Source organism: Ptychodera flava, chromosome 21 (assembly GCF_041260155.1).
Source record: "Ptychodera flava strain L36383 chromosome 21, AS_Pfla_20210202, whole genome shotgun sequence".
In the NCBI taxonomy this organism is placed as follows: domain Eukaryota; kingdom Metazoa; phylum Hemichordata; class Enteropneusta; family Ptychoderidae; genus Ptychodera; species Ptychodera flava.
The window spans coordinates 8,555,860-8,573,957 of NC_091948.1; the positions used below are offsets into that span (position 1 = coordinate 8,555,860).

At 37.6% G+C, this 18,098-nt stretch overlaps 1 protein-coding gene across 1 annotated transcript in view; it reads left to right on the forward strand.

Moving 5' to 3' along the window:
* The window catches only part of LOC139121298 (structural maintenance of chromosomes protein 5-like), a 48,609-nt gene that overhangs the window by 9,794 nt on the left and 20,717 nt on the right, over positions 1–18,098 (forward strand). Inside the window, 15 exon segments of the mRNA XM_070686074.1 lie at positions 954–1,115; positions 1,850–1,983; positions 2,378–2,453; positions 2,628–2,745; positions 3,501–3,655; positions 4,072–4,185; positions 4,835–4,929; positions 5,605–5,737; positions 6,549–6,725; positions 7,659–7,828; positions 9,037–9,160; positions 13,056–13,178; positions 13,439–13,564; positions 14,222–14,371; positions 14,977–15,150. Coding sequence (XP_070542175.1) covers positions 954–1,115; positions 1,850–1,983; positions 2,378–2,453; positions 2,628–2,745; positions 3,501–3,655; positions 4,072–4,185; positions 4,835–4,929; positions 5,605–5,737; positions 6,549–6,725; positions 7,659–7,828; positions 9,037–9,160; positions 13,056–13,178; positions 13,439–13,564; positions 14,222–14,371; positions 14,977–15,150 — 2,031 coding nt within the window.

Sequence of the window (18,098 nt, forward strand, 5' to 3'; positions counted from 1 at the left end):
CAACTTGGTACAGTCATGTTCCTAATACTTTCGTGGCAATTTTGACTATATTTCCCCCGGAAAGCTAAGTGTGGGATGGCCCGACAGCTTTTTCTTTGCAGTTTGAATAATTTTGTGTCCAATTGTGATTGATAAATTGTGACTAAATAAATATGAAAATGAATTTTCATTGGCCATCATTTCTCGAGCCTGTTATCCAAGTACATCAGTTCAGATATAAATGATATTTTATTGAAAGTTTGTCGCAAAAAATTCGACATGTCCTTTCTGTGTCCAGCTGGGTTGACTGTATGATCGTCGGTATAGCATGTGTAGTGGCGTCAGCGATCAACATCATGTCGCCCACTAAGTAATTTCCTGTCCCAGGCTTTGGTAGTCCGTGTGGGCTACCATTTCATGGACTTTGATAGCCCCAGGGAAAAGTTGGTAGTCTGTGGACGCGGGACTACCGCTAATTTCGAGCCCTGAAAACCATGGTGGTGAAAGGGTTAAGTCTTCGTGTGCCAAAGCTGAGATGTAGGAGTAGTAATATTTCATCCCACTACCAAGTGTACCTGCATGCTACTACTGGCTTTGCAGGGCAGACGTCAAGTCGTTGACTGTGTGTCTGGATACAGACTATGCACATGTGACATACAGATGCACTGCACGTGTGTGATTAAGAACTTGATACTGTTCCTTGATGATGATGATGATGATGATGATAATGATTACTCTCAAAATCAACAGTTGCGCTGTTACCATAAATATAATATTCCTGTATAAATTTTCACTAATTAGTGAAAGAGTAAGTCTACAAAGCCTTTAATGTTCAAAATTGAATTCCCACAAAATATGTTCTATCTCAGTTACGTCATGAATGACAGAATGTTTTTTTTAATTTTTTCAGTCAGAGATGCTTGTCACTTATTTAAATATCCTAGTGTTTCATTGGTGCAACTTTTGTTCGACAGGAATACATAAATGCGCTTGAGAGGTTTAACAGTTTGAAAGAGCAGGTGAAAGAGGTCCGTGCCAACTTTGACAGAGTCAAGGCCGAGAATGCTCCTCTTCAGTCCAGAATTACAGCTTTAATGACAAGAATTACTGAACTAGACACAGAACTTAAGGAAAAGGTAAAGATTACAGATGCATCTGAAATTATTGCATAGTGAATGCTTCTGAATGACAGCCCAGTGTAAGTCGATATCAATGTGGAAAAGACACTTCCTTCACTGCCCTGTATTTTAAGACTATACCCCTTATCCTGCCAAGTTCATATTTCACCATCAGGTCCGCTTGGTTAAAAATAGTTAGGCACAAAAAAAATACCGAACAATTTAAGACCCTGAAAACATAGATAGATACTGTGAACATGATTTTTACAGATTAAAGCTTCTGTAATAGACCAAGCCAAATGGGGGAAATGCAAATGATTTGGCTCAATACCACTTTTTACTGACTTTGCAGATGGGGAAGTGATACTGTCTGGTAGGAAAAGGGATATACTACAATACCATCATGTCTGGTAAATGTTGAGTTCAGATTTGATGAGGTGCTGAACAAAATGTCACACAGTTGTAGCGAGTTTCAGTCATATGGAAGCTAGAAATTTATAATGCTGTAATTCTACTTTATTCTGTAATTCTGCTTTATTCTTGGTGGTACTGATTGGTTGCCAAAATGAATGTCTGACCAGCTTTTTGCTTGTGAAGGGAAGCTTTTCAAGTGACGTCAGTATGACTTCAATTTGTTTGTTTGTAAAATACCAGTTGAAATTTTTCACTGCTCATGATGTCAATTTACATGACAGCGTTGTTGAGGCGGGTAGATCAAATTTTGTGACTGTCTTCTTCCTTTACAATTACAGTCCAATGAAATCAGATCCCTAGCAAACAGTGCCAAAGCAAAAAATGGAAGTATAGAGAAACTAGTGGACGATATGATTCAAGTACAAGATGAACTTAAAGAGAAGAAGGAGGAAGAAGAAAAAAGGAAGAAAAAGTAGGTCAACTGCCATTTCTATATCTTGGCCTAGATCGTGATATGCGCCCTCTATGGTAGGGATGCATTCTTATGGATGCGCGGTATATACAGAAAGTTGTATTGGGTAGTCTCCTTTCTGATGATCATGATGTAGGTTATGCCATTTTCCTTTGAATTCTACTGTAACTCACTAATAAGCCAGCTTCTTACGCAAGGCTTCTGTTGTTAAAGTCCCAGGGAGTTTGTCCTGGCTGAGCCTGAACCTATAGCTATCAATGGTTAGTGTAGATCTGTTTATAAGAAATGCTGTGAGCAGGTTAAATTTTTTTCCATCAAGTGTATTTCTGTGAATGGAGTATTCTGGTCCTGTTGCAAAATCTTTATAATTGGTATCGTGTTTTCTTTGCTGCAGAGTCAATGATTGGAAGAAACAGCTTGAAGGGTGGCAGAGAGAACTTGAAGAAATGGGCGAAGAGGACAATGTGAAGGTTTGTAATGTCCGTCAGTGTAATCATACACCAAAGGCAGATCATGGAGACTTGAACTAAGATTTGGAAATTGTCGTGCCGTCATGTTTCTTTAAATGGTGAACATTTCTTCATAAAGATATTGTAAGATTGTTGAATTTGGTACACTGATGACACAATTATGTTCCCTTGTAGCCGGAATTAGATGAAATCGCCAGGAACTGCAAGGACATCTACAACAAGATTCAGTTAATTGACACAGAAATAGAAATGTTGGCGAAAGACCGATCTGATTTCAAAAAAGCCATCAAATGTAAGTATTATATCCGTCAGACAGTAACCTATACCTGTTTTGAAGCACAGTTCAGTTGCAATAGCTCTAGATTACTAATATGGAGAATACAGGGGTAGGCAATGCTATTTACAACTATACCTGTTCACAAGCAGACACGGTCCAACCATGTGTTAGGCAATTGGATTCAGAAAAGTGTTAAAGGGTTTAGGAAGTGTGCTAGTATTATTGTAAAACCTGGTAAGCGAGGAAATGTGAACTGGATTCCTCATTCATTTAGCCAGGGACTCTATTAGTATACCAAAGCACAGTCCTATGACCTAAGCAACCAGATAAGGGCAGATCGTCCATGTAGCCGACACGAACACGAAGTGTCTGTTACCGCTACCAAAAACTATGAAAAATAGTAAAGAATGAGCTACAAAATCACTATCAGTTTTAAGTTGCAGGTAGAATAAGTCTGTGCCTTTGTAAAAAATACTATAAAAATAGTAGAAAGTAAAGAACCAGCTGAAAGTTAGTTGAGGAGACCTTAACCGCATATCATTTGCATCTCATTGTCGGCTACATGGACTGTGTGCCCAGATAAGGGGACAGCCGGCCACTTTAAAATGTCTTCTTGCCATTCTCCATTGTGCCTCACCGCACACATTGCATTTTTGCTGTGTTTAACCTTGTGTTTACACTTATATAAGCAAATGAATGCCAGTTAATTGCCAGCCAGAATGTTAATGTCCACTCTGCCAGCACTTGACAATGTGACGTTTGTTCCACAGCTCATAGGGATGAGTTGAAGAAACTGAGTGACCTTAAAGATCAAAGACTTCGCGCTCTGAAGCAGAGAAACAAAGATACATACAATGCAGTGGAGTGGCTTCGAGCAAACAAGCATATGTTTAAAGCAACTATTCATGAGCCAATGGCACTTGTGGTAAGTAGTTTTCTACAAGAAATAGCAAAGATTTTTGTTTCATTGCAATGAATGCAATTCTGTATAAGGGGACGCTGAGCATGTACAGGTGACTTAATCAAGCTAATCTACCACTATGTTTGTTTTGAGTTACTGTATTACTGTATCTGACCTCTAGAGAGCTTAATAGAAAAATCAACATCTAAAGAAAGTTTGATTTCCTTCAAGTATTTTGTTCTGAATATGCCTGATATGTAAACAAAGGGACGGTACCTCCATTCAGCAATTTTTTCCAATAATTCCCCTAAGCAGTTTTAACCTCACCTGTTTCCTTGAGCACGAGATGTTTGTAAAACAAATACATGATAGACAAAATGTATATTCATGTTGGTGTACAGAAATTAATATTTTGCCAACATTTTTGCTGATGTTCCTAGATCGATATGCTGAACAGACAACATGCAAAGTACATTGAAATGCACATATCTGGGAATGATCTTCGGGCATTTGTCTGTGAAGACGCAGAGGACATGGAGAAGTTCCTAGCAGAGGTAAGCAAACATCTTTAGGCTTCAAAGGTACAGAGTCAATATCCTTGAACATAAATTTGTCAGTTTTGTATCTCTTGAGAGACTGGTCATTGGTGTTACTGTTGATTGACGTCATACCTAAAGCATGGTCAACAAAAGTACTTCAAAGGAAGATCTGGTAAAGAAAGCAATTGTAAACTTACTAACATCACCCACAATACAATATTTACAAAAGCAATGTCCCCATTTCAGCTCAATTGAGACCCACTGAGAAAGTTTCCTGTTTATGCATACTGGTATAGAGCTGGTACAAAGGAATTTTTAGAAATTCGTTTAAAAACAAGGAGTTCAGAAATGTCATCTGTTAGAGGGCGCACTTGACATGTGAGATCATGGTTGGTTTTAGTATTCTGGAATGTCTTTAGATCCAAAAGCAATACCAAAATGTCACAGTTTTTCAGCATTAACTGAACTGAACTGCACTGGTACCTACGCAGGCTTCAGTAAACCTTACTTGCGAGTGAAACTGCGTTCTGATCCAATAGTTGACCATGGATGTCAATATCTTGAAGGTTTTAGATTTCGGTGTAGCATTGCTCATCAGCTTTGTAGTGGTCCATAATGAGTCTGCTAATGTTCTACTTTCTTCATTGAATTTTGATGTTTGTAGGTTCGTGACAAACAAAACTTGAGAGTGAATGCCGTCAAGAGTCCAAGACAAGCTCCGTCTGAATACCAGCCACAGAGACCAATAGAAGAGCTCAGGTATGTGTGGAGATGAATCTCAAAATATAATTATTACCGCAGAAATTTCAAAAATTGTACTTTTGATGCAGAAGTATAACATAAGCTTGACAGGCAAAGCATGAGATTGCAATGTCCTTAGCACATTTAGCGCCTCAGTCAATTTTTGTCGCCTTTATAACACAATACCCAAGTCAATATTTTTTTCAGATTTCTGCCAAAATTTTGATGAAAAACTGAAGCCAATGAAATGCAATGCCCATTTGGTCAAAATTGTAAAAAAAATGTACAGAAAAATTCCTAAAATATTGCACTAAAATATTAGTGGGAAAAGTTATAATACTGAAAGGGTGAAAATTGCATTGCAACTTCAGAAAAGACTTGACAGCAGAACTGTATACAGTGAAACAGCATTTTATCAACATGGAAATAATTACTCCAGATGTTATTGATAATGGTTTGAAAAAGTGCTGGTAACCATGTTTTGTAATTGATATCAGCGATGTAGAGAAAAATTCTTACTGTTCTCACCGATCATGCTTGCATTAAATGAAGAAGTGATTGAATGAGATGTTGAGATGTGGCTGCATGTACATACAGCAATTGTAGCTGTGCACATCACAGATGTCAATTATTAGAATCACTACTTTCATATTAAAAAATTGTATCGAAATAAATCCTATTTGTCTCCAACAGGAGATGGGGCTTTGAGTGCTACCTTAGGGACCTGTTTGAAGCTCCAGATGCAGTTATGGCCTACCTATGCAAGCAGTACAGAGTTCATGATGTACCCCTTGGAAATGAAAAAACACAGAAACATGTTTCCAGAGTATGTATTACATATATAATAGTGGCCTCAACAGATTAATTATTCCTCCAACCTGTTGCTATCTGTCTTTTTACAAAGTGTCAGTTGATGAAAAGGGATCATTCCTCTGTACGACTCCGTCAGAAGAGATCACGGATAATTGAAGTGGGGACATGATAAAGGAAACGCAACCCATTTGACCCCACACTCCCTCTCTTTCTCTCAATCAAACCTTTGAAATCGGAAGATCCCACAACCAACTTTTGCTTTGAACTTCTCACAACCACAATAACTGCTGAAATACCGGTAGTTTGTAGGAAGATTAAACTGCTGAAAATTTTTCAAGAGCAAAATAATTAAAGTTGATTAATCAGAACGATGATTGTGCACTATGCTTATCCAGTCTCCATGGCCTAACAGTGAGCATTATGGTAGTTTATGTATGATCATGGAAATACAGCTAGTTATGCATGCCCCCTAGGTACATGTGAATGTTGAGAAGTGCCCCCTAGGTACACATGAATGTTGAGAAACTCATGTGTAGTATTAGCTGTGCTATGGCCCAGATAATTTGACATACATTTGATAGGGCATACGATGTACAATCTACATCACCATTAATCCTCTTTCTCCCAAGTTGTAGTTATTTCTGTGGTTTGTCTGTGGAGCCTCATAGAAAGAGGATTAATATAATATTATTCAAATTGATAGGTGATTTAAAAAACTCAGGGGAGCTATACCCAACTGAATGTTTCAGCATGTGATATACACACTGCGTGATAGTCAAACTGATCAAAAGTGTGACTGTGATTTGTGTGCATGTAACCTTCAGGTCATAGCAGAATCTGGGCAGAGGACATTTTACACGCCAGAGTATCAGTACGTTGTGCGACGCAGTAAATATGGCAACAAGACGACGTCCAGCAGATCCACTGCGGTCGGTGCAGCACAGTTGTTGTACGTCAGTATTGATCCAAATCAAACCAGGGAATTGGAGCAACAGCTACAGGTAGGTCAGCTTTCTTGTTACTGTTGGTCATTGAGTCGATTTTCAGCCAAACACTGGAGAAATTAACCAGCTATTCACAAATATTGGCCATCAAGTTTCCAGTAGAATATTTCTCATCCGTGACGGGAGAAACCACTACACACATATGACTTCCCCTATGAAAATATGGCGTTTATGCAAAAACTTATCTTGAGAACCTGTTGATAAACCATGGTAATGTTCACCACTGTACTCCCTAACAACGCCATAGTTTCTAGGTGGCATTATTGAAGCTACATATAGCACAGTGGAAGATGAAAAAGTGTGTGGGATATACTCACAGCTGCTAACACATTCAGTGTTTTCAGCAGTTCATAACATGTGCTGACCCATTTTACATGTTGAAGGATGAGGTATTGCTCAGTGCATCAGTATTTGCTCATGATTGTTGCATTATGAATTACTGTGCTGATATAGCAACAATGTACGTATACCAAGACCTGTGAACAGGCGTGTCAATATGCTTTCATGACAAGATGAATTTTGGCATGTAAACATGTTTTTTTTTAAAAGATTAAGGGACATAATTAATATCAAAAACAAAATTTTTGCCCAAATGAAAGTTTCGAGCTCTGTAACCGTTGTTGAACATTTTTCTTCACCAAACTGTCATTTTGGGGAACTAGGTTTTAAGATAAAAATATGATATACTTAATATTGTGACAGGAGCTGATGGTAGAATACTTACAAATCTATGACCAAAATATGCAGTTTTGATGTGCACAGTAATTTCATATTGGAAAAGTGGATGTGTTCACAGGGCAGTTATGTACACAGAGTTAAGTGTTTAATCTAACTTTGGCCTGAAATTGGATTCATTCATGAATGTGATCACTGACATTGACGCATATAGTCAAAACAAGAAAATAAGCGTTCTATGCTGACTGATAACAGGAAGCAGAGAACAGGCTGCGTCAAGGAGAAGAGAAGTTCCTGCGATTGAAGAGAGATAGACAGACCCTATCGGAAGAAGACAACGCCTGGAGAGAGAGGAAGAAAGAGCTGCAGAAGAAGAGAGACCGAAGGAGAACTGTAGTACAGAACATCAAAGCAAAGCATGACAGGTACTGCAAAATATGTCATCATAGTTTCAGCAATTCACACTGTTCAAATGAAAGTTTTGAAACTTTTACCGACACTTTGCCCTTGAAAGCAGTAAACTATTCCCTTCCATACGGAAAAAATAAAAATGAGGGCATTCTGTGCAAACTTTGGGATAAAGGAAGCAAATTTAAACAAATTTAGTGGTATTTAATTAAAAATGGTCCCTATAAACTACTAAGCTTTGAAAGGGGCGACGGGAACTGAGTCATCAATTTCTTAAAAACAAGATGTTGACAACTGATGTTAAAAGATTAGTGCACTGAGCTGTACACCAGTCAAGAATTGTAATATTTTTAGAGTAACGTAACAGATGTGTCCCAGAAAAGTACACTGCATGAATTTTTTGGTAGAATTATCAACCAGACTGTCCCTTCTTTAATTGAATGACTGATCCAGATAGCTTGTCACCTAGTCACCCAACTGGCAACGTGGTGTTATGCCAAAGGTTTATTCTTTGCATGTGATTGCCTAGATTGTAGGTTTGAAATATTATGATGACACCCAGCGACACAAATGATTTATGTAAGCAGTATATGTATCAGTGCATATGAACAGTAAGTCAATACTGGCTGATCTAGTGCTGAATTGAACAGAAGTCAGAGCAAGCATCAAATGGGTTAAAGGGGACTGGGTGTTTATCAGCTCTATCTGAAAACAAATTGACCAATTTGATAAAATTTCAATGGAAAACAAAGGAGTAACACCATGTAAGTACTCAATATCACCAAGAACTAATGCAAGAACCAGGGATTGAGGACTGCCCCATTGAATACATAGCATGGTTTTGGCCAATTTGACAGTAATAGTTAGGAGTGTGGTTCAATAGAACAGTCATATTCATGAATGTACAGATAAAGATACGGGATGTGTCTTTGCAGTGACCCCATGTAGTAAGGAACTTTCTGAAGTGAGCAGTTTGAGGTCAGAGATAGCCACTCAGAAAAAGTAATCAGTTGTTGTACATGTGAAAAAAAGGATATGGTAGGCAGTGCATCCATGAACAAAACATAGTTTTCTTTTTTTGAGACAAGTATTATGGTTGCCATAGTCTTCGTAAAAGAGTTGTCGTGCACCCTATACTAATTAAACTCACCCCCCGTATACCTAGTACGTTTGTTAAATATGCCTGCAAACTGGAATTTTGTATCTTCTTTTCAACTACTGACAGCATTGCCAAAAGTGAGTCAGAAGCGTTGGATTTACAGAGAGAAGAACACAAAGCAGAACAAGAAATAGCCAAGATAAACAAGAAAAAGATGACCGTCGTTCTGCAACTGAAAAATGCCATCCAGGTATATCAGTAGAAATCCACCCTTTCTTTTTTAAACTAAATGCCTTTAATTTGTAATAATACTAGTTCCTATTATTTTTTGACGTAGATTTGTTCAGACAACTGGTTATGAAACGCTCAAAATTTTTTTTTTCAGTTTGTCATTAGACAAGTGTGAAATTCTGGCTCAAACGAGAGAGAATGTTTGAGTAGCCTGAACTTATATTTTAAGAAAAAAGGTCAAAAGTGTAGATATGTACTAGCCATTTTTAGCTCCCATAGCCATATGTATATATGGCAATGGAAGCTATTCTTATAGGCTAGGAAAATGTCTGTATGTCTGTATGTCTGTATGTCTGTCCGTCAACATCAAAAACTCCAAAACCGCTGCACATTTCATCTTGATATTTGGTGTGTACATGGATGATGGGCTGTAGATGAGATTTTGTTCAAATGAAGTTGTCATTGCCAAAAATATGCAAATTAGTGCCAAAAAAGGCGTTTTTGGTAAAAAATCTCCTTCTTCATAACCGCTTGTCTGACAGCTTTGATATTTGGTATACAGGTCCCTAGGGATAGCCCAACTTGGATTTGTTCAAATTGTGATGAAATAAGCAAATCTGTATTTTTAAGGAATTTTTTTGTCATTTTTGGTCAAAAATTTATTTCATCAAAACCGCTCGTCTGACAGCTTTGATATTTGGTATACAGGTCCCTAGGGATAGCCCAACTTGGATTTGTTCAAATTGTGATGAAATAAGCCAATCTGTATTTTAAGGAATTTTTTTGTCATTTTTGGTCAAAAATTTATTTCATCAAAACCGCTCGTCTGACAGCTTTGATATTTGGTATACAGGTCCCTAGGGATAGCCCAACTTGGATTTGTTCAAATTGTGATGAAATAAGCCAATCTGTATTTTTAAGGAATTTTTTTGTCATTTTTGGTCAAAAATTTATTTCATCAAAACCGCTCGTCTGACAGCTTTGATATTTGGTATACAGGTTCCTACAGATAAACTAAATATGATATACAGAATATATAATGAAATCTGCAATTTTGTATTTTTGTGCAATTTTTGCCATTTTTGGTCAAAAAATGTGTTTCTCAAAACTACTTGTCTGATGCCTTTGATATTTGGTATACAGGTTCCTGGGGGTTCTCTTAGTGTGATATAGTGAAATTTGATGAAATCTTCAATTTTTGTATTTTGGGTCAATTTTTGCCGTTTTGGTCAAAATATTTGTTTCTCAAAAGTTACTCATGTGATAGCTTTGATATTTGGTATACATTTTTATACATAATTATGATGAAATCATCAATTTTGTATTTTTGCAGCTAATTTTGCCATTTTAGGTCAGGCCATCCTGAAATGAGCTATCAAAGATCTCAACCTTCTTCATCAATACATATGTCACAAAACGTTGCTCTCTTCATAACACAGCAGAGCTCTGTCGACCATTGGGTCGTTTGTTAGCTCCCATAGCCATATGTATATATGTTTACAAGTTTACATTTTATTGAAAATCTCAATAGCCACTGAGCAGATTAGATGAAAAATTAGCATGTAAGTACTTTGGGCTGACCTGAAATGATTGTGCACATCTTGGTCAGTATCATGGACTTGCTATTTTTAGTCCCCACGGACACCGTCCGGGGGGACTTATAGGTTTGGTCATGTCCGTGCGTGCGTGCGTGCGTCTGTGCGTGCGTCCGTCCGTGCGTCCGTCCGTTCACGCAGATATCTCAGAGATGCCTGGAGCGATTTCATTCAAACTTAGTACAAGGATTACTTCATATGTCATACAGATGCCCGTCAATTTGTTTTCTGATACGATCCAATATGGCCGCCAGGCGGCCATTTTATTGCGATTTTTTCATGTACAGAGCCATAATTCAGACATGTTTCAACCGATTTTATTCAAAGTTGGTACAAGGACTTTGATCAATGTCATAGATATGCACGTCAATTTATTTTGTGATACGATTCAATATGGCCGCCAGGCGGCCATTTTGTTATGATTTTTTCATGTACAGAGCCATAACTCAGGCATATCTCAACCGATTTTATTCAAACTTTGTATAAGGACATTGACCTATGTCACGCATATTCACGTTGATTTGTTTTGTGATACAATTCAATATGGCCGCCAGGCGGCCATTTTTTTCCCATTTTTTTCATGTACAGAGCCATAACTCAGGCATGTTTCAAACTATTTTATTTAAAGTTGGTACAAGGACATTGACTAATGTCATAGATATGCACGTCAATTTGTTTTGTGATACGATCCAATATGGCCGCCAGGTGGCCATTTTATTACAATTTTTTCATGTACAGCGCCATAACTCAGACATGTTTGAACCGATTTTATTCAAAGTTGGTACAAGAACATTGACCAATGTTATACATATTCATGTCAATTTGTTTTGTGATATGATCCAATATGGCTGCTGTGCGGCCATTTTGTTACGATTTTTTCGTGTACAGAGCCATAATTCAGGCATATCTCAACTGATTTTATTCAAAGTTGGTACAAGGACATTGACCTATGTCATACATATGCACATTGATTTGTTTTGTGATACAATCCAATATGGCCACCGTGTGGCCATTTTTTTACGATTTTCCATGCCCTAAACCATAACTCAGACATGTATCAAGCAACTTTATTCAAAGTTGGTACAAAGACATTGACTTATAGTATACATATGTACGTCGATGTGTTTCTCGATATGGTCCAATATGGCCACATGGTGGCAATTTTGTTATGGTTTTTTTCATGTCGAGAGCCATAACTCTGGCAAGTCTCAACTGATTTTATTCAAAGTTTGTACCTGGACATTGACTTATGTCATACATATACTTGTTGATATTTTAAACAGTAAGATCAAATATCGCTGCATGGCGGCGATTTTGTTACGATTTTCTCATGTACTGAGCCATAACTCAGACATGACGTGTTAGGATAGTATGAAAAATGTTTTGCAACATCCTGTCAATTAATTCCCAGTTGACTCATTTATTGACCTTTAGGAAGGATAGTGGCCTACATTGTTTTTATTTTTTCATCACCATGGAACTCATTCTTGGCCATTGAGTACCATCTGTATCAAAGTATTTTTATCACAGACCTAATGAAGACGACTCTATCCTCTCTGAGGACCTGTAATCAAAGTACCCATTAACAAGTGGGGACTGTGTCATCAACGATGACTTGTTCATGAATTTTTTTGTAATTTTCTCCCATTTTTGGTCAAAAAATCTTCTTCTCTGAAACCACAAGTCTGATCGATTTGAAACTTGGTATGGAAGTGCGTAGGAGTGACCTTTCTCAAATCTGGGCAAATCGTGGTGAAATTTGCATATTTGCATTTTTTGGCTATTTTTTTCATTTTTGATCAAAAATTTTTTTTAACTCTGAAACCACACGTCCGATCGAGTTGAAACTTAGTGTAGAGCTTTTTACGGGTGACGTCAGTAAGATTTGATCAAAGTCTGGTGAAATTTGTATAATTTTATTTTATTGGGGGAATTGTTTCTATTTGTGATAAAAAAATCTTTTAGCTTGATTTTAGCTTGTTTTGATAACTATATGGGAGCGACCAGTGACATTGTCACTATTTTTGATATTGTTTTGAAAAATAACAGTGTGCAAGGAGCAGAAAACTGGCAAAAGCTAGTTGAATTTCAATCAGTATATCCACACAGTCATATAAAGGAGCAACGGAAATGTGTATACCACATTGAAAAATAATTTCCCAGTGTGCTACGACCAAAGTGGAAATACATATTGATTGAACACGTGTGCATCTCCTGCAGTGAGCTAAACTTATCACAATAAAGTTTGTGTTGAGCACAAATTTGTCTTTGGTTGATATAACATCAGGAGCTTGCTTGTGTGTCATCCGTCTCTTACAGTCGTGTCTGGAAGCTAACAAACACAAGGTACGGATAGCTTTAGTGGTAGCCTTGGTGTTTGCAGAGAAGAACCGAATGGAAGGGCAGTTCAGAGAAGGCAACCAACTACAACAAACTCTTAAAGTAAGTGTTAAATTATCACTTGCATTATAACCTTGTGACTTTTTCACAACTTCAGTATTCATTCAAAGTTTGCAGCAAGTTTTGTTTTCTTCTCAAAACATCCTGAGGTGCCCTAGTATTGGACCAGTCAATGAAGGCCATAGCCAGCATTGACATTGTGGACAAATGAATGTGTTGGCACACGATGGCAGTCATGTACATGTCACGTATGTTGCATCTTATCCAATCTAAATGCGTTTGTTACACATTTTGCGTCACAGGCAGAACACGGAAGACTGTCTGAGCTGAAAAGTCAAGCCAAGGACAAGGCAAGACGGCTTCTGAATATTGCCAAGGAGCGATCAAAGCTTGGACAGAACGAGGATATACCCCCAGCACTTAAAGAGGTGAGAAGTGTATTGTGAAACTTGTACTGTGTGGCTTTTTTTCAATTTTTTTTCTATCCAGTAAATGTTGAATAAATTAGAAGTCTACAAAAATCATTCACACTTCATTCATTTCGGTTCAAATACAATTTATAATCTGGAGGCAAACTTTAGTTCATAGCCTTTCAGCACTATCACATCCATCTGTGGATAGGAAGCTTGTATCACAGAAAGCTTGTATCACCGTACTGTGGCTACAGATAGTGGATTACATCAACTGTATGATGTTACATCATAGACAGGAATCATGAAGTGGAATGCATCTATAAATACTTTGTGTAAATCAAAATCTCAAACTTCACTGTAAAAGGGTGACATGTCTCTGCCCTGGTGATAATCTGAAAGGGGATATTGATTAGCTTTGGGAGTTGTGCAACTGCGTGTCCTGGAGGAAACACTGATCAATTTTCATCATCTTGTATTTGCGCGCTTCAAAATTAATTTTTTCAGCAGACAGTGGAACAGTTTTTCTGAAAATCTGCAGCTTGACCCTTGACATTTATTCGCACTTTTGAAAGAGAATATTTAAGAGTTTCTTTGAGCAGTGTAAGCAAGTGCTTAAATACTTCATGTCCAAAGTGCATAATACTTCAAATGTCACAATTTTTTAATCCTTAGGTCTTTGATCGGTTTCCAAGTACCATTGAAGAAATCGATGACATGATCCACAACGAGAAAGCCCGTGCTGACTGCGTATTTGAGACAAATCGAGAGGTGGTGGATGATTACAACAACAGAAAAAAAGAGATTGCCAAACTCTCGTCTGAGGTAGTTTCAGCAAACGCTTGTATCTGTCATAGATTGTATTTTCTCACTTTCTCTTTCTTGCTCACCACCAGACTCATGTGCATAAGGTATCCCATGCTATTTGCTTTGCATGATCAATTCCAAATATTACTACCAATCATAATACTATGTAAACTCGATTTTCAAAATGCAGAGTTTTTCACCATGTTCCTATTTTAGTAGTTCAAAAATAATTCTGTGTTTTTCTTCTTTTACTAAAAATATTTCATATTTCTTTTTTGTGAGTGTGCTTGCCCGATTCATGGCTTTACAAGTCTTCATTGTACATTAAATTTTAAATGCATTGACAAAGATACAATTTGCATTTTGTTTTCTCTCATTTTGAATATGCTACTTCCAAATAATATGAGTCTGCAAGGGAGGAAAATTACATAAAAATTTCAAAAAATACATTACAGATTTTGAGTCAAAGTCACCATCTTTATTGAGCACGAAGGGTAGTCACTTATTTACTTACAAGTAAGCTTACAAATGAATATCTTATGACTTTTGCAAATGCTATCGACCTACAAATGAGAGAATGGGGAGAACACCGTCAGTGTTTAATATTGAATTTACATCCACAGGTTGAAAAGAAACGACAGCTGGTTGAAAGGCATCAACAGGAGATAGCTGAAGTGAAGGATAAATGGCTGGCTCCGTTGCAAGAACTGATGGCACAGATCAGTGACAGGTTTTCGTATTTCTTCAAATGTTTGGGCTGTGCCGGCGAAGTAGACCTCTACAAAGGTGAAAATGAGGTATGTCAAAGATTACAGTCGTTTACTGCTAAGTCTCGTAGGCATTGCACACAGATTCAGACCCTGCATTTCATCATAGTACGTAACAGTCATGCAAGCTCACTCCATAAAGGCGTGCTAACTCACTCCATATTGAAGGGTTTGAGTCTATTTTTCAGTTGAAATGCATTTTATTCTTGTGGATGTTTATCATAAAGGGATGCCTGGACTAGCAGTGTTGTTAGGAGCGTCGTAGATTTTGCATGTGAGCGTGATTTACAAAATCACCTTTGTTTGAATTGTACTGCAACATTGCTGTAAAATCTAGTGACACACAATCTTCAAGTTGATTCTCTTTAAAACAACAGTGCAGTTTTCAAAGCAGAGTTGGTGGTACATAATTTTTGGACACCGTGGTGCGAAGCACCAAAGGTGTCCTTTGTCGCCACAATGTCTGTGTGTGTGTGTCTGTCTGTCCGTCCGTCCGTCCGTCCGTCCGTCCGTAGACAGATTTTGTTCCACTCATAACTTAAGAACCCTTAGGTCCAATGTCATGCAATTTGGTATTTGGTATTATCATGATGAGACTTAGATCTGATTATATTTTGGTGGGTGTGGCTTATTAATTAATTGCTCATTTGCATATTTTATGACTTTTTTGCCATAGGGCTATATCTCAAGAAATATTGAACCAAATTTGATGTGACTGTACACATACTTAATTACCCTATAGCATAACTATGGTAAAAGTCTAGTAAGTTTGGTTGATTAATTCTAATTTGCATATTTAATGAATTTTTGTAATAAGACTACCAGTATACTCAAGAACTTCTTAAGCAAATGTGATGGCCATACTTTTATCAGCTTGTAGAAACATCATAGTTAAGAAACAATTATTTTTAAAATAATGCTACACCATGAATACTGTTTTATGTGTGATTATTTTTTTTCAATAAAATAAAAAATGTGTTCAGTGGGTTTTCTCATAGGAGTGTACGTTAGCAGTAAGGGGTTCGTAAAGTTGTGTTTGCGGCGCCATCTAGTGGTCAGAACCAGTAAGGCCTTTCAACCTCGCTCTCATGCATCGAGCAGCCATACTTTCCAGTGTTTTTGTTAAGGTCGGTACCCCGGTAAATGTTACCGGCGTTCCCCAGTCATTTTACCGGGGTTCCCCTTGGTATATCAATGCAATTAGATTAGAGGACAACAGCAATGTTACCTGGGTTCCCAAATCATTTACCGATATTCCCAAACCTTAGCAAAAACACTGCTTTCTGTGTGTCGCTACGAGATTCAGTTCCTGCTACGTCTATCTACAGTCACACCAGTGGAGCCAGTACGACATTCGGTAAGAGGTTTATTTTTGTATCCGTATTTAGAGCATGTGTTAACTTTGCGTGTACCGATAATATCTGTGAGTGAATGAGAGGTGAGAAGCTGTGTGCGGGAAGAAACGGCCTCGAAGGTTATCCAAAGCACGTCACTGATAAGTCGTGTCAAAACGTGTGGCAACATCTCACCACACATCGAGTATACAGTATGGGCCCTAATTATGGTCTAGTTTAAAAAGAGTATCTAAATTTACGAGGGATCGACTGTAATCGTGTTTTCAATATTCACGGAGTTCATTCGAAAAATGTTAGTCGCGTGATGACGACGCCATTGTTTTACAATTAGGGCTTGGGCGTGCATTAAAAACAACCGTTCCCCTGATTTCTACCACACTTCGATTGAAATGATTCTTATAGTGGAAACTGAAGTTCAACCCCGATTTGCGAGAATTTTGGTTGTTTTTGGGCATCGTAACTTTTGTGGAGTACGAGTCAGGGGCCCCTGTAAGGTTGTGCCGTCACGGACATAGCGGAGTAAGCGAAATGTGGTGTTTACATGGTTCAAACTAGGATATATTTTCATTTTAGCATACCGAGTCTGAAAACAAATGACCCTCCTGGTTTCACTTTAGTAAATTACTATATCTTGTATTTTCACTGATATCGTGAAACTTACCAAAATGTCCCGATAGAACTTGTAGACCACGCCGTTTTCCCGTTAAACACAATTCCCCGAATGGCGTCATTTGTTATGCCCAATCAGATTGAGCGTCCTTCTGCACGCTTTCCAATACATTCGACATTACATAGTACAAGATATCGTAAGACGTAATCGTTGCTATGATTGGCGGAAGCGTTTTCATGCCCTTCGGCATGTCGATAGGGGCCATGAGGAAAATTTTCTCAGTAAACGCAATATCAAGAGAAATACGAGCGTGCGGAAGTGGGGCAAAGAATATGTAAAGACATTTAACACTTCTAAATAAACAACAATTATCAAACGTTTATAACCCATGTGTTGCAAAATGTAACTGGCGCATTTTTCTTTCCGACCATTGTACGGCGGTGCACGGACAGTGGGCTATCGCCACCAGAAATATTCACAATATAGCAAGGCATTTCTGTCTTCAAGATATGACGGTCGATGAATTTCATTCAGTTGTAAAACGAATTTTAAATTACCCCTCTGTGTCATAGTGTGGCGTTCAAATTATGGCTAAACATTTCAGTTTAAAATGTTGAAAAATGAAGAGTAGTCCACAGTTTGTTTCAACATATGCATATTTATTACTGGTATGTTATTTCATTTCAATAATTTAGCCCATCTTTAGTGTGTATTTTTTTATTTCTTTAGTCCATATTTGTTTAGCAGTGTTCTAAAATTTCTGAACAATTTGCAAATTATTCTGATGATATTTCAGATGCATATATTTGTGGTGATGATAACATAGTTGGAACTTTGTACAAAGATTGTAAATTTTGTGCAGTCCAGCTGCAATTGAAACATCAACTGATAATGGTGTATTAGTTTCCTATTGGATTTGTATGTCAGAATTGCACAAATCTGTGCTGAATTAGAATAATGACACTGATCAAGAATCCCATCTGATTTCAGTTTTACAGTGGCTATTGGGAGAA